Below are 23,545 nucleotides of genomic sequence, written 5' to 3'. Positions count from 1 at the left end.
GTAATCTCTAAGATAGCTATACTACGTAAATATCCCCGAAATTTATCTTATTCCCCCCGTATCATAGAGATGCAGTAGGTCACTTATAGCATGCTATCTATTTTACTATGATTAAATCTGGTAGCTTTGTTATTATTATTTTTTAGATTTTATTTATTTATTTGACAGAGACACAGCGAGAGAGGGAACACGAGCAGGGGGAGTGGGAGAGGGAGAAGCAGGCTCCCCACTGACCAGGACCCTGGGATCATGACCTGAGCCGAAGGCAGACGCCTAATGACTGAGCCACCCAGGCGCTCCTAAATCTGGTAGCTTTAAAGGGGAACTTAATAAATATCAGTAGCAAACATTTATTGGGTAATATCTATGTGCCAAGCGTTGTGCTAAGTGTTCTTCATGAATTTTTTGGTTCCTTAAAATGGTTCTAAAGTTAGTTGAGTAGACACAGAAAGATGAAATAGTCTGTCCAGTATCACAGTAAATAAGTAGTAGAATTGGGTTTTGAACTTAGTGTAAATCATAGAGTTAAACCAGTTCAGCTTATGAAAAATCGAGCTGTAAGAGGTGTGCCTCTGTTTCCTGCTCATGTGAGTTTTATAAATTCGGTAACTCTGGGATTTTATAGTTTGAGCAGAGGCTTTGAAGCCAGTGTCCATAGCAGTAAAATGGGAGGAACCTAGGGTTGTCTATGGTGGGGATTAAATTAGATGATAAGTGTAAAACACAGAACATAGTTGGGAACTGGGGGTACATGGTAGTCACCTGGAAAATGATAGCTTCTCTGCTTTTCCAAGTGTTCTCCTAGCTTCCCTCGTTGAACAACCCTAACAGATAGGTGCTCTTCACTTAAAGGAGAGACTGCTAAAGAGAAAGTTAGATTTGTAGGTCTAAATAAGTTCTTAGAGAAACATGGAATGACTAAACAAGTGTCCTTTTCACTTAGATTTAGATTGTATCCACGTGTATAAAGTTCATACTAGCTCAGTTAATGATTATATTCCATACATTCCTCTGAGTCAAAGGTCCTTGGTCTTGTGGGGGCCTAGAAAGGTAACTATTTTCAATACTTTAAAAATGCTGTTTGGGGTGCTTGGGTGGCTCAGTTGGTTGGGTGTCTGCCTTTGGCTGGGGTTGTGATCCCGGGGTCCTGGGATCCCCACGTTGGGCTCCCTGCTCAGTGGGGGGTCTGCTTCTCCTTTTGCCCCTCCCCCTGCTCGTGCTTGCTCTCTAGTGCATGCACACACACACTCTCTCAAATAAATAAATAAATAAATAAATAAGTAAATGCTGATTGTATGTTGGCCCACCATAAAGCTACATAAGACTATCTCAAGATGTCAAATTTATTTGCCCTGACTCTATTTCATTTCATGTCTTTGAATTTAAAAATGGCAAATTATTACTTAAGAAATGAATTTTGGTAGAGGAAATCTTTGAAAACAAGAGATCCACAGTGGAGAAATAAGACCCTGATGGGGGAGAAACTCTTGAATCAGTATCAGTAAAGCAGAGAAGCTATCTTATTTCAAATAAGATAAAATATTTTGTTATTATTACATCTCTTTCTGCTATGTTAGTATAAGAGCTTTGGTTTTTAGTGATTTACCCTTTGCTACAAATATATAGCTCATGAAACTAGGGGAGAAATATTTTGGAGGTCAGTGACCATTTCTGTGAGGAGTCCTTTAATGGTTTTTAGTAAAGTTGCTAAAACAACACTGTTGTGATGTTTGTCGATATAAATTTCGTGTGAAGCAACAAATGAGCAAAAAAACCACATAACAACCTGTAAAAAGTAGTAGATGGAGTGGCTCTTATATATATAAAGTATAGAATGAAAATCATTTAAGTTGATGTATTGTCCAGGAGGAGAGTGCCCCAAGTAAGCTCTGTTTAATGTAAGAAGTTAGTATGTATTGATACACTTACTTAGCAGTGAGTACATGCTAAAGGCCGTCTCTTATCTGCTTCTCACAACAACCCTAACAGATAGGTGCTCTTCTCTGTATTTCTCATATGAGGAGACTAATGTTCTGAAAGGTTGAGTTACTTCTCCAGTATTAACTAGTAAGTGGTAGAATTGGAACATGAGTGCAGGTCTTTCTTCCTTTCATCTTCCTCTTTTTTAAGATTTATTTATTTGAGAGAGAGAGAGTGTGTGTGAGTGAGCAAGCGGTGGGGGGACAGGGACAGGGAGAGGGAGGGAAAGAGAGAGAGTCCTGAAGCAGACTCCCTGCTGAGCAGGGAGCCTGACACAGGGCTCGATCCCGGGACCCTGAGATCATGACCTGAGCTGAAATCAAGAGTTGGCTGCTTAACCAACTGAGCCACGCAGGTTCCCCGAGTGCAGGTCGTTCTAATTCAGATCCCCATTGCCTGTCATATGAAATGTTGGAAGGAGAAATGACAAATCAGCGTGGAAGAATTCTTCAGAAATTCAGGTTGGGATTATTGGGTAGCACTTTGAAGAAAATTTACATTGGTTCTTTATCACATTACATATAACAAAATAAATTCCTGATGGGTTAGAGAGTTAAATTTAAAAAACAAAGCAGACAAGGTAAAGCTTTAAAATACTAGAGGGTAGATTTGAGCATTTATCAAATCTCTAAAGAATGCCTTTCTGAAGCTTGTAGTGATAGAAGAATTTACAAAATAGGAGTATATACAACTACAATATACAAAAGTAAAAAATTTTTGAATACCAATTCAATTAAGAAAAAAACAGCACCCAGTGCTGGCAAGAAAAACTTATGGTCTGATTAACCAGTAAAGGCTCTTAGGGGAAGTAGTGAATATTCATAAAAATGTTCATCCCTTTGCAGTAATTGTACTAGGAATCTACTGTACTAGGTAATCTAAGCTATGGAAAATGCTATTTCTATGAAAATACTTTTGCAGTGTTTTTCAACCCAAAAATAAGAAAAAGAATCTAAATGTCCGATGTGAAAATACTGATTATTATTAGTTGAACCACTAGATGAAATGCTGTATGAAACGTTACATAACCACTATTAATGCTCATGAAGTCTGCATTCTCATGTAGATGTGTAAGTCTTATTATCTTTTTCATTTATATTTTTGGTGAGGTTACAACTGTAGAAATAAGGTAATTGTACCATAAAAGACTGAAAGGAAGGAAGTATTGTACATTAAAATCTTAATCATGATTACTTGGGCAGTAGGATTAAAGCGGGTTTTTTTGCCCTGTTTTCTGAGTTGTTGATATTTTATTTACAAACTCTAAGTAAAAAGGACTTATTCTTTGACGCATAGGATGGATTTCCAGATTTCCAGGACTCCGTGCAAACGCTCTTCCAGCAGGCTAAGGCTAAGAGTGAAGAACTCACTGCTCTCAGTTCACAGGTGACGTAAACCACCAGTTAACATTTCATAATAATATCTGTAGATTGAAAAATAAATGGGTGCTTCAGCTAGCTTCAGTTTTAAGCATCTGAGGGCGGGGTTTATTTCTGGTTGTTTTTGAAATGTCATCTGATCCACAGCTGTATCAACAAGATAGCAATAACAACATAGTTTGATTTGGTTATGAGCAGAATCTGATATAATAATACTTATTTATTCTTTGTAGTTTTGTAGGAAGAAAGATTCTCTACTTAAGAAAACTTAAAAGAAGCAATTTGATACCAGGAAGAAAGCCATGTTGACAATGGCTATGTGTAATACAACTCTGAGATAAAATAGTACTAGTTCTCAATAAAACATTATTCATTGGCATTGTAGCTATCGTTAAGTCATTTTGATTCATGTATGAGAAAAAATTCTTACTTTAATATGTATCTTCAGGGGCTTTTGCTATTATTTATTTGTTGTATCCTGAAATTACTTTTAAAAAGTCATTTCTACAAATACCACCTTTTAGCACTATAAGTTTTATTCCTCTTGATCTTCTGCCTGGCGACTGCTCTTGGTCAACTTCAGTAGTGCCAAGTTCTGTTTTTTTCTTCTTAAGAGGATGAAAAATGTACTTCCTCCTTAGAAATCTTACTGACATTTTATGTAAGTTCAGATGAATTGCTTAGATGCTTCTGATTCAATTATTTAAGTTCAAATGAATTGAAATTACAGCTCCTTTTGATCTGGTTTATGTGCGTTCAGAAAAATAGTGTAAGCTTTTATCCTATTCCATGAATTAGTATTTTTCACTTACTGATTTTTACTATTGTGAATCAGGATTTTTTGTAACTAATTTTATAGAGCACCTTCCTTGTACTACTCTTTTATATGGCATGCAGTGATTCATATCTGCATTTTGACTATTAACCTCCTTGGCAAAATATCACAAATGCACTGATTTGAATATCACAGATAAGTGATTTAGAGCAGTACATAAAGAAGGAACTTACAAAACACATGCAAAGATGAATTTCTATTTACTTGTGTATTTTAAACGTGTCTTTCTATGATTGGTTGGGAAATACTGCAGTTTCATTCCATGATGAAGGGCAAGAGTCTCGTTGGCACTGGTGTTTTTCCTTCGTAATTTGCATTGTTTGATTTTGGTGGGAGGGGTGTTTGACTTGTCCCTCTAGACAGCCATTTTACACCTTTTCTCCCCCAACATCCTGTCATCCTATCAGAGTATGTGTAGTGCCAAATCCTAAGATAAAAATGCCAAGATCTCACCCTGTGTGTGAGAAGCAGTTTGTGGCAGATGTTGCTGTTGCTCTGAGGTTCTTTTTAAAAAAAATATTTTAAAGGACTCAGTACTTCGGGAAACAAAGCTAAGGTTATTTTGCCTTTGAGCTGAAATGGAATTCTCTTTAAAGGATCAGCAGGAGGATTTTTTTTTTTTTCTCTTGCACAGAATCCAACATTTTATGTTTTAACATGATGATATAGACATCTAAGCGTATTTATGGAACGTGTATACCACATGAAGTGTGAACTAATTTAATGAATACTAAATATATTTGCTGGAGTCTGAAATTGGCATCTTTAAACCATTAAAAAAACTGTAGAATGTTTTAGTTCCTGATTTTATTTTTGCTTTACTTACTAGCAGCCTGAAAAGGTGATGGCAAAGCAGATGGAGTTCCTTTGCACCCCAGCTGGCTATGAGAGACTGCAGCATGCTGAGAGGAGGCTCTCAGCAGGACTCTACAGGCAGGCCTCAGAAGAGCACAGCCCGAACGGCGTGGCTTCTGACAACTCGGAGGGGCAAGGTGGATCTTAGATGGCCTGCGCTTTGTGAGCCAGTGACTCTGTGCACTGTACAGAGAAACAAAAGTTGGCTTATTTTTAAATCCTGATATTTTATAGAGATTATGTTATACATTCCCTATAAAAATTCATTTTTCAGTTGTCTCTTTTTCAAAAAAAGGAAAGGATTCATCCTGCAGATTCAACTAGCAAAAGTTTGGGGGTTTTTTTGTTTGTACGTTTGTTTGCTTTTTTACCTTATTATCCCTAAACTAGTTGACACGTGCAGTTGACCCGTATTTTGTACAGGGTGAGTGGGAATGGGACGTGTAAACAGTATAGATCCTTTTCCCCAAAGAAACTGATGCCATGGGAGACGTTTATCAGTTTTTAAAAGATCACAGCTTCATATTTTCTTTGATTTCAAAAACAAATTTGTCTATGAAGTTTATAACATTTGGTCCCTACGAGAATACAGTAACCGCTTCTAAAGTACTGTGACAAGAGTAGAGAGGTTTGTAGAGATGGTGTAAGAATGGAGAGACTTGCAGAAATTTTGTGTTCTTTCAGGCTTTAGGTTGGCCTACAGTCCCTATGAAACTATATTTGGTGTGGTACGTTGGAAACTGTTTAAACTCTTAAGTTTAGAAAGCTGTGATTCATGAATATTTTTATCATTTAAAAAATTATTTTCATTTTTTTGTATTGACAAATGAAGAAAATCTCAAGTCATTGTCATTTACTCATAGTCTCTTCCAGTGTGCCAGGCATGCTTCTAGGCACCACAGATGGATCAGGGACGTTAAGTCCCTGCTGGCTTGGAGCTTACACTCTAGTAGAAGAAGATGCACAGTATATCATATAGAAATATATCCTCCAGTTTCAAGTAGTGATGTGTGTTTGAAGAAAAACAATTTTGTGTAGGACCTTCTTGCTTTATATATTACTGTTAAACTTTTCTAGAGAGTGGCTATCATTGTCAAAAAAAAAAAACAGATTTCTTTCTAAGTGAGAATACTATCTTTACAAGCATTCTCCAAGTGTAGGGTAAAATATGTCAGCAGATCAGAGTGCTGGAGGAGAAACGCATTCTTACTTTTTAAAAATATTACAAAAACTGTTTAGTTGAGGTCTTGTTTAACTTCTCTAGTCATCGTTGACAGTTAAGAGTTAAGAAGCAAAAGTAAAATTAATGAAAGACTAGATGACTCTAATTTGTGAAACCAGGATAATGTCATGTGGGGTGGCCGTGTGCTAAGTGTGTGGATTTAGGTTTATGACAGAAGGTGATTTGGCATATAAAGTGTTTTTACCATCTCTGTGCTATTTCGTCTTCATGGATTTGCCATAGGTTTTGTTGTTTAGTAATAGGCAATTGCTTGAAGCCAACGCTGTCTCTCTAGTACTTGTTACTATGTGTGAATGTCTTGGTAAGCTCTGCACTGGTGAGAAAATGCCTTACAGAGGGGATGTATTCTATGTCAGAGTTGGAGTACTAACTGGAAATCTCAGTCTTTTGTTTAGTTCATGTTTCACTCTGAAAAATGTCCTGGGAGAATTGTAAACCTTGGAACTAGCATGAATTGCCATTTCCTTCCTAAATTATTATTTAAAATATTTCTCTAGCTTTTATTTAAATTCTTCACTGCCTGTTGGCTTTTCCTTACTCCTTTCCTAAGGAGTGTTCAGGCAATTTGTGAAAACTTATTTTTAAGAAAAATTGTAGTGTGTTTTTAATATTAATCAGGTTGCTTTTTTTTCCCTTTTCTTTAGGAGAAAGACCTTTGAATCTCCGAATGCCTAATTTACAGAATAGACAGCCCCATCATTTTGTGGTGGATGGAGAGCTGAGTAGACTTTACTCCAGTGAGGCGAAGTCCCAGTCCGGTAAGAATATGGGATGTGATTAGAGAGAGTGACACTTGAATAAGACATCTTTAAATTCTATTTTCTGACCTCCCACTGTCTCCACTCCTCCTTCCCCCGACTCCCAGCCAAAAAAAAGGGTCATTACTAACAATGTTACTAGTCAGTTTTTCTCCCCTTGGAAATAATAGATTGCCATAATAATGGCCAGTCCTTTTTAGAACATGGTATTCCAAAGAATTGACAGGGAAAAAAGTCATGAAGGATGATACTATTTTGATTAGCTATTACACAAATGGTGCCTTTCATATAAAATTTTAAACCAAATAATACATGGCTGATTTGAGTCATGTAATTGCCTTTTTCCAGCCTTTCATACTGTGAAATTGATAGATTACATGTTTGCTCTCACACTAAGACAACCTTGTATACCAAAATCTAAACTTTTCTTGCAGATGCATTTTGGGGATGATACTTATATTTCAGAAGTAAACAACTCCATAAAAGGATAAGCTGTTCCTTATTATAGTTCGATATTGGACCATTTTTCCCCAAGAAAAAGTGAGTTAGACAAAGTATTAGAGAGCAGCACTGTAGAGAGCAGCACCGTTTGGAAGTATCTGGTATCGGGGCGCCTGGGTGGCTCAGTCGTTAGGCATCTGCCTTCGGCTCAGGTCATGGTCCCGGGGTCCTGGGATCGAGCCCCGCCTCGGGCTCCCTGCTTGGCGGGAGGCCTGCTTCTCCCTCTCCCTCTCCCCCCGCTTGTGTTCCCTCTCTCGCTGTGTCTCTCCCTGTCAAATAAATAAAAGTCTTAAAAAAAAAGTATCTGGTATCATTCCATCTTTGAGTTAAAGTAGCTTTAGGAGTCACTTGAACGCTGTTGCTTCATCTGTAAAACAGACATAATTTCTACTGTGTAGAACAGTTACGAGTATTAAACAAGGTAGCACATATGAATTGCCTAGCTGATAGTAATTCAGTAAATGGTAGCTACTATTTTTATACTCTTGCTAAATTTTGCCGAGAGTAAATTCATAAATGGAACTGCTTAATTTCAGATAAGCTATTAGTTTTGGTTACACTTTTAGAATCCTTTTCAGAGTGTATGTGTGTATGCAGATGTGTGTGTGGATAATGTATCTTCCAGTATTAGTACTTTACATAAGTATTACATTTTATTGTCATTCTGCCGTGTTTTTGTGAGGTTGAAATAACTATACTCACATAACTCCAAGAAATGAATCCTTATGAAAGTAGTCTTCATTCTTTGATCCCCATTTCTCCCGCCCTAACGTTTCGTGGCTAGAACTTTTAATAAGAGTTCCATGTTTGAACATTGAAGATGTTTTCTGTGTCATTTTTTACTGATAGTAATTAAGTATTTTAGCTAGTAACTTTGTTGTCGATGCATGACCAGTTTTATTTTACATATTTTTTTATCATGCTGAACCAAGCATTAAAGAAAAACATGGTCTATATGCTAAGTGTTTTTTTGTGCCTTTCATGATTTAACTCTCATGCCAGCCTATATAGATACTATCCCCATTTTATAGAAGAAGAAAGACATTAAGGCCTAGAGAGGTATGTAAGTTGCCTGGAGATGTACACAGCTAGTAATTGGCAGAGATGGAATTTAAATCCAGAATCCAAGCTCGTAACTGCAACTCTATAAACATAAAATTTTTGTATGGAATTACAGAATTATGAATAGTTGATACTGTTTGCTACAGAGTTTGGGGGTTTGTTTCATGAGTTGGAATTTGTGTTTTGTGATCCATTGATTTAAAGTATCAACACACTTTGTGTTTTCATTTTTATGCAGAGAATCTTGGGATTTTAAAAGACTACCCTCACTCAGCTTTTACTTTAGAAAAGAAAGTCATCAAAACAGAGCCTGAAGATTCAAGATAGCTGTGATTCTCCCACTGTTCTCTGGAAATGGCACTCAATTTAAGGATAATGCTCCATCATAGAAATAAGCCTTAATAACCAACGTTGCCTCATTCAGCTCAAACAGATTTCATAGCCAAAGCATAAGGACTGATTCGTAGTCTGCGGAAACCAGGAAGACAAAACAACAGCCACAAAAGAGAAAATTGAGAGAATGTTGCAGTCTGTAACAGAAATACTGATCCATTCATATTCCTGTGTAAGTTGTCTTATGTGGAAAAGCTTACAAATTAATATTGTAAGCATTCATTATTTAAGAATGTACGATGTATTTGTGTAATTTATAGAAGTAAAATCTAGATGTGGAGACATGTTTGGTCCAATAAATGTGGATACAGTTTTATTTTACTTGAAACTTCACTGTCTACTTTAAGTGTGTTTAGCATAAATATTATTATATGTTAGAGTTTAGAATCTTTGGAGTCGTAAAGAAAGTTTAAGTGATGTAGTTATTGGCAAGGTTGCAGTGACTTTGAAAAAAATGGAAAGCAAATGCTCAATTTAAACCAAGGAAAATATTGTGGATTTAATATTGGATAAGACTTATTTTGTTTAACAGGAACTGTGTCATTTTTAGTAGTAAAATGTCACTTTTGCTGGCTCAGTCAGGCGCATTTATGCAATTAATAAATACTAAAGTAAAGTTAAAAAATGAGCAATAGAGTAGAAAATCTCTCTTAGTTGATGAGGGTTGCATCATATCATTATCTCATAATAAAAATAGGAAGCTATTCCTTGGACAGAGAACTTGAAACAGGTGAACTGATGTGTAAAAGCCGTGACTTAAACATTGCTGTTTAAGAATGTGTTAAATAGATTAAGACATAGTAAGTTAACCCCAAATGTGATAAGGATGGTGACTGTTAAAAAGGCTATAATTATATAGTAGAGTAAGAACCATTTTATATCTAGAAATTCTTGATGTCCTGGATGGAGTCAGAGAAAGTAGGCGGCTCTCCCTTGGGGAATGTCTTCCCATCCAGACCATCCAAGTGTGGACAATCACTACTTCCACATTTGCAGGCATAATTCTGTGGAGGTCTAGTTGACACCTGGATTCATTATTTATTTTACAGTTTTGTATACCTTTCATATTTGTGTATGCAGTTTTTTCTTAAAATTCATTTTAGCTTGAAAGTATATTTTAATTCCTTCCCCCTATTTAATAAATGGGCTCCGTGCATATTTATGGGGGTGTACTTAAATGTTAATAATGTCCTTGCATACTTATGAGAATTTCACATTGGAATCCATAGTTAAAAAAAAATACCGTTTCTACCAATTTACATTTTTTCTTTTTGGTTAAGAGAAGACATTTGACAACTTTACCTACTTCCTCCAGATTCATCTAAACCCAGATATTGCTGAGAACAGCATCCTGAGTTGGAATAAGTGGTGTTTTTTTGTTTTTAGTTCTGTTCTAGGTCATAACTGTAAAAAATATTAAGTCATAATCTGTTATACTAAAATTCATCAGCCAAATGTTAGATGAAATGTCTGGACTGTAGTCTCTGATCACTGTCACATATATAATTGCTTTTTTATTTTGATTTGTAGAATAGCTTTATAGTAGAAACACCAGTAAACAACTTTTATACTATTGAAAGGCTCTTTTCCCTACCTAAATGTTTTAATTGTACCATAGTGTTTTGCCCACTGAAGAAGCTTTTTATGGACCTTGCAACTTTGTTGCTAGCTTAAGGTTGATTATTGTGGTTGTATTGTTCACTGTGTGTAGAAATAGTATGAGTACGATTTAAATAGATTGTTCAGTTTTTAATATTAGCCATAGAACTGGTTAGTATCTCAGTAGTTTCATGAAACGTTTCCTGTATTCTAATCTATTTTGAGAAATTTTGTGGGTTTTTTTTTTAATTGTGTCTTACAGTTCAAGTTTGTAGATTTTAATAAGCAACAATTTTTAAAGATGTGGTAATCTTCCAGTTAATATTTATCCGTCTTTCATGGCCCCACAAACTGCATCTTTAAATCCATAAATAAGTTTCCTTAAGTATCATACTTTCCTGGTCTTTCAAGCTTAATGATAAGGGGGAAGCACAAGAAAAATTTCAGTAGAATACAGTTTTTATTTTGTAAACACTAATGTATTAAATTTGCTATACATTGAAGCAAATAATATATATTTTTATTTGAATTGTATATATGAATTGGATGTTATAACTAGTTGATTTTTTCATTGTGTTAGAGGTATTTTCACTGAACAAGGTCAATTGGTTACCTCAGTATTACAGCCAATATAGTCCAAGGGACCATTTCTCCCCAAGTCTGTGTTGTACTTTATTATGTGAAGTCTGCGTTTCTGTGACTCTTAAATCTGTTGGTGAGGTGGGACGAGTGCACTTGCTTCCTGTGGCAATAAAGATTTTCTGTGCCTCACACACTTATGTGTATATAACTTTCTGCAAAGCACTTTTCACAGTAGGTGATACTAGCCTCCCCTCTCCGATTATTTGGGCTGGGCTTGGGTGTAAGGGGCCGGGCCCAGGACTTAAGTCTTAGGACAAAATATTACTATCAGCTACCTTCATTTCTAGAAAGTTATTTGGCAAACAGGTACTCAGTTGACTCTGATCTGTCGGGGGATGGGGTTTGGTTTATATTCTCACTTAAAAGAGGTTTACAAAGACATTGTAAAAGCTATCCACCATATCTAACCAACTAAATTAATAAAAGGAACATTAGGATTTAACATTTATATTAATATTTGTAAACTGTTAATGTGATGTGGCCTCAGTATTACAGCTAATTATAGGATATTGAGCTAACCTATGGTAGAGAATGAGCAAAAGCTTTGCAATGAAGTTTTTTTTTGTTTTTTGAGAGAGTGAGATCGAGAGCTGGGGGGAGAGAGGGAGAGAGAATTTAATTAGGCTTCGTGGCCAGTGAGGAGCCTGACTTGGGGCTCGATCTCACGACCCTGAGATCATGACCTGAGCTGAAATCAAGAGTCGGATGCTTAACTGACTGAGCCACCCAGGCGCCCCTGCAGTGAGGTTTTAATTGATGCATTTGGTAGATTAGTGAAGCGCTTCATGGGGTCCCAACACTGTGCTAGATGGTAGGGTGAGGGTGGAGGCCACAGAGGAAACGTAAGGTGTGATCCTTGCCCTTTGTGAATCCAGTACCTAGTTGAATGGGCACTAATACCACTCAGATAAAATACAAATTTCAGTGTTACAGACTTGGAATGAATAAGGAGCTGACATTTTAAGTGTATTCTGTGTTCAGTAGGCACTGTGGTAGTAGGCACTTTACAGGTGAAAGCAAACATTAGCCTGAGATGCAGAAGAGATCAGCCAGAACTAGAACAGTTAACAGAAAGAAGTGAGATGTGCTAGAAAAACATAGTGGTAGTGCATTTCTTTCACTTTGAGGCCACTCAAAAATTAGTAGTCTTAGCCAGTTAGATCTGCTTGCCAGGATAAGAATTCTTTTTGATGTCCCACTGAACCTGTCAAAAGGCAGAGGGGGGAAATGTGCTTTTTCATTGTCCTTAATTAGTAAGACCACTTGGGTAAAAGCTTAGGATTTGGTGATTATGGGGCTACTGGCACCTAATGTGTGTTTACAATTATAGTTGTTGGTATTTAAGACTTAAAACCTAAATAAGCATGCAAGGAATTGTCTCACCTATAGTCTGCTCACTTGGTTACTCAAATGTTAAAGTTACTGACACGATACCTCTTTTGCTTGTAACTTCACTTAATACTGCACTGAGTCTTCAAAAGAAAATCAAGGTATTAACCTAATGAAACTAGGACATCTGTCTCTTATAGGAAATGAATTTGGTAGTAAACATCTAAGTTAGAATTGAGTAAATGTTTTATGTTTGTAAAAGCTTAAAGCATATAACCAAATATGGTAGCTGCTATTCAACTAAAAACCACCTTATGGTCCAGTGGTGTGCATGGGTGTTGTTTCAGAGAAGCCAAGCTTATTTATTCATTATTATCTGTGGGTGTCCTCATAAATGAGATTCTCAAATGGGCCTCCAAAATTAATAAAAGAATGATCCAATGTCCAGAAATTTGTTTTTATTGTAAATATGTTTAATCTTTAAAAAACAAACAAACAACTTACTGTTAACTATTTCCTTACTGACTCTGTAAGATCATTCTTATTTTACAAAGAAGTGATCAAAAACTAAATGCTAAGGCTAGGATTTTTTTTTACTTTTTGTGTGCAGTGGTTAAAGCTTTAAAACCTCTGACTTCATTTCTACTGACCTATGAATATTTAAAAAAAAAATACCTTGAAGGTCTTTTTATTTTTTGTATGCAGAAAAAGCTAATCAGAAATTTATTTTTTAAGTTGAACTTACAAATCTTTATCAGTTTAGCAAATCACTTTTAAGGGAACTATGAACAATGATTGGTTCTATTTACAGAATTGGTTAACTAAGCTCTTTTATTTCTTCATTCTTTCATATTCTCCCTGTCTTTTAAAGGCCACAGATTTTTTAAGTATTAAAACAGCATCCTATTGAATTTTGGGTCTCCTGGTTGTATCTATTTGGTCACAGTTTCCAAGGTTATTCTTCTGACCACTAAATATCTCCTTCCAGCATATTACTCCAATAATGTTAAAGGTTTAGTCTTTATAAGTTCATCTTCAATTAAAGGAAATGTTTATAGCAATTGGATAAAACCCTCAAACAAGGAACATCAGAAATGAATCACATAAAATACTAATCTTAGGGGTTTTTTTTCAACATAACATGAAATGTTTAGTTATGATCCTTTTTCCATTGTATTCTTTTTTTCCCATTTTATTCTTATTGCCTGATTCCAGACACTTCAGTGAGAAATTGCCTATTTAATTTTTTACTTTATTAGACAACTGCTGTCTATTTAAGTTTTCCAGTGTAACTTCTCCAAAAAAAATGACTTCTTCACAAACTCAGAGTTAATTGAATGCTGCCATCAAACATGTTCCAAAATGCAGATGAAATAAATATAACACTTGTTCAAGATAAGATGGTAGTGCTATACAAATGTTGACCTCAGCCCAAGAATTTTCCTCATCAACTTACGAAGAGTGGCAAATTTTATGAATGTCCTGATAATCCAAACAATTTGGTAAACAGCCTGGTTTTACTGTGGGTGAGCACCAATGATGGTGTAAGTTAGATTGTGCTTCATATTTACACATTCTGAAACTTTATGAGTCATCTTTGCATTAAAAGTTTGCACCTCATAAATTTATGTTTAAAGTGCCATGTTCGACACCCACACGCAATCCTAAGCAAGCAAGGCCATTGTCAACAACTGTCACAGATACCCTCTGCTGACAGGTCACTTAGGCTCAAGTACGTAGGAAGATATTTAAGTAGTGCATATGTAGGTGGAATCTTACCGGGAACTGGCTCAGCAGAAGCATTTTATAATTTTCTGAGACTCCCTACCACCCTCAACTGTGAACTGTTAAACCAGACACCTGTGGTCTAGCCCCACCCTCTGCTATTTATCGTCCTTCCCAGAAGACTGTGATTTCTTTGGTAGCATATTATACTGTAGGGCCCTTCAGAGCCTCATCATTTTAGTTAACGTTTTTTTAAAAAGCACACTCTTTCCACCTTCAGGTCCCCAACAACATAATATAAGGATGTTTTCCATCAACAGTTAAAATGGACTAGGTCGTCCTTTTCCTTTCTGAATTCAGCCAGTTTTTCTGTCATGAGAACGTGTCCATATATTGAATTTTTTTGCATGCATTGGCTTAACTCTCAGATTGGACCACATCTTTTATTTTTTTTTTTTATGAGAAGACAAAAGACAGTTTGTATAATGAAAAAGATAACCACAGAGATAGCCAGGTAGTTCAATTTTTAGGGTATTAAAAAGGCAATTTGCACATATTTTAAAAATTAGCATTTCAATGTGAGATAAATTTGAGGTTACCTAATTTATTCAGAGAATCAAAAATTAATATGTTGTAATATTTAAAGGTGAGAAGAAAGATCTCATTTCCCAAGACTTTAAACAAATAAATCACTTTCTCCTGTGTTCCCTTATTAAAAAGACAACTAGTTCTGCTTTGGAAAGCAAAAGATCTCAAATTGAGGCTTACAGTCTTACTCCAGTGGTTATTGTGTTACTGCCGGATGTCAAATTTTTTTTTTTTTTAAGATTTTATTTATTTATTTGGGAGAGAGAGAATGAGAGAGAGCATGAGAGGGAGGAGGGTCAGAGGGAGAAGCAGACTCCCTGCCGAGCAGGGAGCCTGATGCGGGACTCGATCCTGGGACTCTAGGATCATGACCTGAGCTGAAGGCAGTTGCTTAACCAACTGAGCCACCCAGGTGCCCTGCCGGATGTCAAATTTACCATTTCCCAGCCCTGGGCCAACTGCTATACATTTAATCCTCTGCAACTCCAGGAGGTAATTATTAACCCATTTTGCAGATTACACTGTTAGGAGCTCTTAGTAACTTGGGCCAGTCTGTTTGATTGCACAGTCCACATGCACCCTATCCTGTCAAATTTCCTTTGAGCCAGGTGTCTGGCCTTCACTTTTGTAAGCATTTTGCATTCTAGCACAGTAAACACTTTAAAGTGCAGATGAAGCTTAACTAAACGCATAGGAACAACTAGGCTATGAGTACTGATCAGCTGGTTAGTTGTTAGTGGTCCAGATTCCAGCAGAAGCTTCCTAAAGGAAGTAAATATCAAGCCATTCTGAAGGCGGGTATTTAAGCAGAGAAGTAAAAGGACATTGCACTGCCTGGGCCAGGCCCGGGTTGGGGAGCAGGAACGTCACATTCAAGTACCATTGGGAAATGTAATGGACTAGAGCAAAGAATTCAAGCAAAAATTTCATTAGAGATGAAACATCTAGAAAAGAGAATGTCCATTAAATGAAATCTTTTGAAACTTCTATGAAGTTCTCCTTTATTTGGGATGTAATCAGAAGCTTTTCAGGAGGGTAGTGAAAGTCCAAAAATGTTTGGAACACAAGAGCAAAGTAATACAAATTGGATCTTTAAAATAAGGTGTTGAGGGCTGGAATCTGGCACTGAGGTAGGGAAGTAGTAACTAGGATATTGCTGCAGTGTCCAACACTCAGGTGGCCAAAGGGAGCAGTGAGAATAAGGACCAAGGGGAACAAGAATGGTGGCTACCCAATCGTGCAATAATTCATTCACTCAGCAAACACTTGTTAAGCCATCTGCTTGAAAATATCCGGGCACAAAGTTAGGAACTGGGAACACAAAGATCTTAAGACATTGTCCCTTCCCTTGAGGGACACTCACTAATAGAGGAAGACAGCGATCAAGATCATTGATGATAAAGCAGCAGGACTTGATAACAGACTAAATGGCTCATCAGAAAGGAACACTCCACTGGATGGAGATTATCCAGTGCCTCTGACCCTGGGAAAAGTAAAGGAGTAGCAAACTTAGGAAAGAAAAAAGTTCAGTGTTCGATAATACTTTGTTTCACACACGTTCTGTTTTGGAGTTGTAGGTACATGTGAGTAGGGCTGCCATGTAGGCAGCAAGCGATAGCAAAAAAAAAAAAGATAATATAAAAAGTCCAAGCTAGAGTTAAGGACTTTTGAGAATTTGAAATCATTTTCCTAGAGAGACTCCACCAAGAGCAAAGTCTGTTATATAGATAAGCTGATAATCCACAAATAAACCTTAATACCATGATGAAAGGTTAAGGTGTGTTTTCAGTGTGTTCAGAGGGAGGAGAGACAGGAGGGATTCAGAGAAAGAAACAAATTTGCTAGATTTGGAACCAGGGTTCATTTAACTCCATTTACATCTCCAAATTTCACCCACAAATTATTAATTACAAAGAGAAAAAGCTAATTTTACAATTGTGAAATCTAGCCCATTCTCCTTTCCTGAACTGAGTGCAAAAATTCTGGAAATAGTACTTTCACTTAAAGCTTGCAGTTGTGACCTAATTAATCCTTTTCACACCCTGCAAGTTTGGCATTATTTCCCTTGTTTTATGAAAGGAAAAACTGCTCCAAGAGATTTAGGAACTCATTGATACCTAGAGAAGGAATTAGTTTATAGGTGATCATTGCTTCTGCTTTGGTTTCTGTCCCTAAGGAGGAAGGAAATTAGACTGTACATTTAAAAAACACAGCTTGCCTCCAGCTCCTTTATGTGAGCCAATGTGCCGGCTTCTAATGAGACAAACATGGAAGGGTTGAAGAAGCAGCAGCATGGGCCTTGATGGCTTAAGATAAATTCAAAATCAAATATATGAGTATTGTACTTTATTTCTTAAATGGAAGGTCTTTTTTTAAGATAGAGAAATCATGTTTTGTTAAAACGTTTTTTTGAAACTCAAGGGTTTTCTAAATACAACAAAAATGATCATCACTGACATTTTTAAGGCACATCTAAGGACATAAGAACAAATTAAGGTACGATTCCTGAACTCCAAACATTCATGAGCTAAACAACATTATTCTGAACAAATGCAAAGAGTAAGAACCACAAACTGCCCACCACCCAGATCCATTCTCTGTCTTCACTCAAGAGCACGAATACCAAAAAACAGATATCACTGCGGGCCATTGTGGGAGCTGCCTTCCACAGGGAGCTCTGTTTGACGTGTTGAGTTTGAAGGCCTCAGTTGGTCTTAGTAGAGCTATTTAGGATTTACTTGGAAACAAAAGTCTAGACATTGAAAAGTCTGGAGCTCAGGTCAAGTGCTCCAGAACTCAGTGCACCTAGAATCCTTAAGCTCCTCATCCCAGCTCCTGTCAATAGTCTGCATCTCAAAAGACTAAAGTAGGATCCTATAAAATCTCATTGGGAACACCAAACTTTACAGCAGAACAGATTTGTGTAAAAGACATTTGTTTTATTTTTCTATGTGTTTCAGTAAAATTACCTTTTAATAGTAAAATACTGATGATTCTCAACCCATGATGCCAGGCCACCATCACAATCATTTGGCTATTTATAATAATCTTGTGTTTGTTTTAAAACACTACTTTTATTTTATCACTGCTTATGTACAGTTTTTAAGCCTTCAGAAACAGCAAAAATCAAGAATGAAGAGAATGTTTAGAAGAAGACAGTAACAATTCACCAATGAATATATCTTTAAAGATTTGAAATATGTTTCAACCTCTAGAATGTACTTGTTTTCCTCATGCTAAAGGCGGCTTTGAGGTAAGGTTAGAACACTCTAGTAGCTGAAGTTCATATTCTCCCTGATCTCACAGAAATGATGAACTCTGATGACTTTAATTCCATGACAGGCAACTTGATATATCTGCTCTTTGCTTCTGCCACCAAAGGGAGTGGATGCGTGCATAGCAGAGCTAACAAGGTGTATGTGCCCCACCACATCCTGGCAGTTTGGGAAGACAGGCCTGCCCCAACTCAAAGAACATGAGAATCAAGAGTAAAGACCTATAAAAATTCAAATTTTAGTAGTCTACAAAGTCATTAACTTTTATAAAAAAACCCTCTGAGTTAAGGAAATTAGCCTCATTCTTTGAAATTTGCTGTCTTTAACTTAACAAGAGTAGCTTTTAAAATTCACTTGATTCTCTCAAAACCTCTCACAAGATGTCCATTTTATGTTTGTTTGACTGCAGGTGGGGCACCAGAATTCTAATAAGGTAAATGCTACCATATGGGTGGTGATACACACAGATGGAAGAGTCTAAGGAACCTTTCCTATTGAAAGAGTATAGAATGTTGAGATCTCAAAATGAACCCAGGTCTCCCTGTTAAGTGACTTGTTAACAGTCTCACAGCCTCTAAGTGACAGAGCTGGGACAAGACCCTCCCTGGTCTAGCGCTCTTTCTCCTGCACCACTTTGCTTCTCCACTAGGGAAGACTTGTGTTACTTCCCCAAACAAAAAGCTTCTTACTTCTTATTAGTGGTTAGAGACAATTCAAAAAACATTAACTTGAGTCCTGGTGCATCTACCATTTTTTTGACCGCCACCAACACATCACTTTATATCTCAGGTCTAAAGCTACATTTCCCTCATCCAGAGCGGTACACTTTGGCAGTTCAAAGCCAAGTGCTACAGTTCAAAGGACTGGGCGTCAAAAAGCCTCCATTTTATAACTGGTTTTATCTTCAGGTGATGAGACGTTTAAGCGAGTCATTAAAACTTTTTGACCTTCAGTCTTCTCATTTGTAAAATGTAAATCATAAGAGATATTCTCCAAATTCCAAGGTTGTTGTGGGATTATGGCATATAAAAAAACACAAAGGTGCTCTAAAATTGTCAGTCTTATTTACGAGGAACAGATACTGCCTTACCTGATTCCATGAGTATCTCAAGAATCTATGATGCTATCTTACAATGTTTGTTATTGCTAATAGTTACTGAGGAAAGAAATTCTTGGAATCTGCAACTTTTCTTTCCATTAAAGGACATGCTTTACTTGTTACAATCCTACTTAAAAAAATAAAGGGCTTTAAAAAAATTAATAAAGGGGCTTTTTTATTTGAGCATTTAGGAGGTGCTGTCTGCAGCAAAAGAATATTGACTAAGGTTCAGGACATCAGGATTCCAGTCCTGGGCTCTGCCATTGTCTTTATATGTGGCTTCCTGGGTCACATCTTTGCGATGCTGTCATTCCTCATCTGTAAAAAAAAGGTTGGACTTTCACAGGTTTCTAGTAACATGTGCCCTTTGATAATCTGATGAAGTCTATTGATCCCCTCCTCATAATATATACAGACCTTTTGCATACATTTCAGTGGACTCATAGCCTCACCCAATATATAATGGACTCCAGGTTAAGAAGCCCTAACCTCCTTGATGTCTTCTAGATTTAATCATCTAGAAGGCTACAACCAAGCTGTCCGCATCTATTTTGGACAAGGATGGCATTTCATTTCCAGGTAGCTTTTTTATTCATTAGAGTTCAACCTGAATCCTACAAATGGTAGGAGATTTCTGGTACTAGGTCACCCGACAAATAGTTGAAATTTGTGAGGAAAAGGATCCGATGGCCTCAATATTATTTAAAATGAGAACTCAATCTATCATCTCATATCTTTTGGCTCTCACATCTAGGCCTACAATGAAAATAAAATGGCACTTGGTAAAATAAGTTCTTAAATCTCTCTTCATATTGAAAAGCAAATTGAAGAAATTGAAATACATCTCTGCTTGAAAAAATACATGGGAAGGGAAAAAACAAACTTGGATTATCTTCTTTTTATTTGCTATTCCCTGTTTTGAGAATCAGGTGAATGGGTGGCAGGCTACATACTCTATCTTACACGATGACTGGCTCCTACAGTGAGCTCTTTATTGAGCTCATTCAAATCAGTTTAAGCACACAGAAAGTTTTTTTGGAAGGATACAAGGATATCTCAAGGAACCCAGGACAGGAGGTCAGTGCAGCTTCGGGAAGAACTGAAGCCCAAGAAGCTGGGGATTTTGAAGCGAAAGTTATTCTCTCCTCCTGTATCACTGAAGCTGAAGGCTTCCCACTCTGCCCTTCCCTCTGCATGTCTGTCAGACCAGCAGCGGCTGCTTCAGGCTGCTCATGGCTGCCTGGCTCAGCCTGACAATGACTTTCTGTCCAGACTTCAACCAGGACGGATGAGAGTCTGGAAAGCCCAATTCCAAATTCCCTACTGAGAGAATGTAATCGCTCCAGCTTAAGGCAGGGACACCTTCCAGTGAGCTGTGAGAAGTTGGGTCACATCACTGTTTGCTTAGAAGGAGCCATGGGACCAAAATTCCCAAGAAGGGGGCGTGCACAATTTCCCTAAAAGGAAAGGGTCAGACAGTGAGAACACAATACAGGAAGGAAACAACTTGCATCCCTAGGATACGGCAGACCTCAAAGCAAGGCAAGGTAGTCAACAACATCAGAGCATCCTGTAGTGACTGAGGATGGAACACTGCCTCTTGCTCCCAAGGTCCACTCTCTTCTTGCTAATCCTCAATGCTCAGAGGAAGCCCTTAGCAGGAGAAGACATCCGAGGCCAGCAACTACCAGTTGGCATACAGGAGCTAGTATATTATCTTGTCCACATCTCTTTCCAGATGCATACCGACACATAAGATTGTATGTTGCAACCACATTCTGATATCCTTATCAAGAAAATATTAACTACAGAGTTGCAATAAATAATACAGATTTTCATAATTAAAAGTTTTGGGCCATTTAACCACCTATTACTGTCTATAGTGTTTTTTTTTTTTCAAGACAGGAAAATGTAGATTAGCTTTGAAACTATAAAACTGTATTCATTAGCACCATTTTGGTTGCTAAATATATAAGCTCACTTGAGCTAGCTGAAGAAAAATTAGAAATTTATTTTAGAAATACAGTGATGTTTAAGGATATGAGGATAAGAGGGTTCTAGCTGGGCAGAAACTGGGAAGCTAAAAAGTGTCGGGAACCCCCATCATCCTCTCCTCACTATCTTTCAGTATTGTCCCTGACAACTGGCTTTTACCTGCTTCTAATTCACAAGGTGGAATAGGACTGCCAAAAATAGTGAGTTTACCTACTTAGTGAGGTGATGTCTTGAAATATGAATCTGTGAGTTTGTTTCTGTTTTGTATTTCCTTCTGCTCCCCCAGAGCCATCCACATTGATTAAAGGAGAATTAGGGAGGTTCCAGCCAATATGCAAATATAAAGAAACAGTCAGTGCTTTTTTTTTTTTTTTCTTATTTAAAAAAGAGGTTCTTTTGTAAGAGTCTATCAGAAACAATAGTTCTGGAAGCCAAGCTTTTTTTTTTTTTAAGAGCCGTTTAAGGTTCACAGCCAAATCAAAGGGAACTTACAGAGATTTCCCATATATTCCCTGCCCTCACACATGCATAGAAGCCAAAGCTTTTGATCTGAATGAGGTGAGTTTTTGTTGAGGGGAGAAAAGCATTGTGAGAATTGGAAGGAAAGGCCTTTAAGGAAATAGGGCATAGAATTTATGTTCTAATAATAATACATAGGAAAGAGACTGGAAGAAAACTATGACTGTAATTACCCCCTTCCCAGGAAGAAAGGAGGTGAGATCAGTGGAGCCAGGGAGAAGGGAGGAGGACCTTGGGGGAGCCATGTGGATGGAGGCAGAGTTGGTCTAGAGAGGCCATGAGTACCTTACACCAGGGTTGGGAGCCACCTGGGGGAACCCAGCTGGCCTGCAGGTCATGGGTCACTACTGGAGTAAGCCCCCACTCGCCATGGTCCTTTGTGCCAAGGAGCCACAATTAGTTGGGCTTAGTTGCTGTGCTACCTTTAGAGGCCCTTCCGCTGATGGCAGTGAGCACATCACCTCACCTCGGCCCATCCAGCAGGAGGGGTCCTCCTGGACTCAGGAATTTGAGGACATCCATCTGATCTCTCCACATTCATAATTGGCCTTTCCAACAGAGCAGGACATCCCTAAGCTTTCCACCACAGAAGGTGGGCCCTGACCTCAGGGGCAGGTAGTGGTAGTGGGCAAAGGATGCCACTGGCCCAGTACTTGGCTATTACTGGATGGATAGTGGAGAACTTGACCTTGTCAAGCTTCCAGCTCCTCACTGCACAGAGGACCTCAAATCAGGCGCTCAAATCTCCTCTAAATCCCTTGGCCTGATTTGAGGTCCTCTGTGCAGTGAGGAGCTGGAGGCTGGAGCTGAGTGAGTTAGTCAAGAAGAATTTGTGAGATTTGGAGTACGGCCAGAGCTGCTTCAGGATCCCAGTTGACAAGTGTGGTTGGAGCATGGCCAAGACACCCTAGAGACCGGCAGCTGTGGGAGCAGACCCTACACCCTGGACAAAGACTCTGGAGATCTCATAGGCTGGTGGCTATACAGTGAGCTTTCTCCCTACAGCCTTCTGAGGAGCAGATGTCATGAAGCTGAAGCTGAAGAGGAGAAGAAGAAAGCAAGCCCGGGGTGCATGTCAAGCCGGGTGCTGGCATGGTTTGGGAATACCACTTACTTGGGACTCACTTTGCTGGAGAGCCCATGTGCAGCCCTGACTCAAAAGTTCATTTCCAGATGTTACAGGGTGAATTCTATCCCCCTAAAAATTCATAGGTTGAAGTTTTAACTCCCCGGTACTTCAGAATGTAACCATATTTGGAGACAGGGTCTTTAAAGAGCTAATTAAATTGAAATGGGGTGATGAGTGGGCCCTAATCTAATACGATTGCTGCCCTTATAGAAAGAGGAAATTGAGGCACAGACACACACAGAGGGCAGGAGACAGAGAAGGTGGCCAACTACAAGGTGATGGGGAGAGAGGCCGGAACAGATCCTTCCTTCACAGCCCTCAGAGGGAACCAGCTCTGCTGACACCTTGATCTTGGACTTTTAGCCTCTAGAATTGTAAGAAAATTAATTTCTGTTGGCTAAGCCACTGGGTTTGTGGTACTTTGTTACAGCAGCCCTAGAAAACTAACATTGTTTTCCAGAGGAAATTTCTTGATTTCTGAATTTTACAAACTTCCTAATAAAACAGACTAAAAGACTCATTGAATTATAACTATCTGTTTTTCTAGGAACAGGGAGGAGACATTAATAGTATCCATGTAAACTAAACATGTCACTACAGAACAAAAAAAAAGCTCAACTTTTCAGCCCAACTAGTGAC

At 37.8% G+C, this 23,545-nt stretch overlaps 1 protein-coding gene and 1 long non-coding RNA gene across 4 annotated transcripts in view; one reads left to right on the top strand and one right to left on the bottom strand.

Moving 5' to 3' along the window:
- Positions 1-11,378, top strand: part of NAB1 (NGFI-A binding protein 1) — a 48,661-nt gene extending 37,283 nt beyond the window's left edge. For 2 of the 3 annotated variants that reach the window (XM_035007519.1, XM_035007520.1), the window contains exons 5-8: positions 3,277-3,366; positions 5,024-5,186; positions 6,937-7,050; positions 8,852-11,378. In XM_035007519.1, coding sequence (XP_034863410.1) covers positions 3,277-3,366; positions 5,024-5,186; positions 6,937-7,050; positions 8,852-8,940 — 456 coding nt within the window. In that variant the 3' untranslated portion in view covers positions 8,941-11,378. The remainder of the gene's footprint in view (positions 1-3,276; positions 3,367-5,023; positions 5,187-6,936; positions 7,051-8,851) is intronic. The other variant, XM_035007521.1, reaches the window with a different exon arrangement.
- The window catches only part of LOC118012211, a 201,978-nt gene that overhangs the window by 1,985 nt on the left and 176,448 nt on the right, over positions 1-23,545 (bottom strand). The window lies entirely within an intron of this gene.

Source organism: Mirounga leonina, unplaced genomic scaffold (genome assembly GCF_011800145.1).
Source record: "Mirounga leonina isolate KUSES-001 unplaced genomic scaffold, KU_Mleo_1.0 Mir_151, whole genome shotgun sequence".
Lineage (NCBI taxonomy): Eukaryota > Metazoa > Chordata > Mammalia > Carnivora > Phocidae > Mirounga > Mirounga leonina.
The sequence above is the reverse complement of the archived record's forward strand: the minus strand, read 5'-3'. Positions and strand labels throughout refer to the sequence as shown.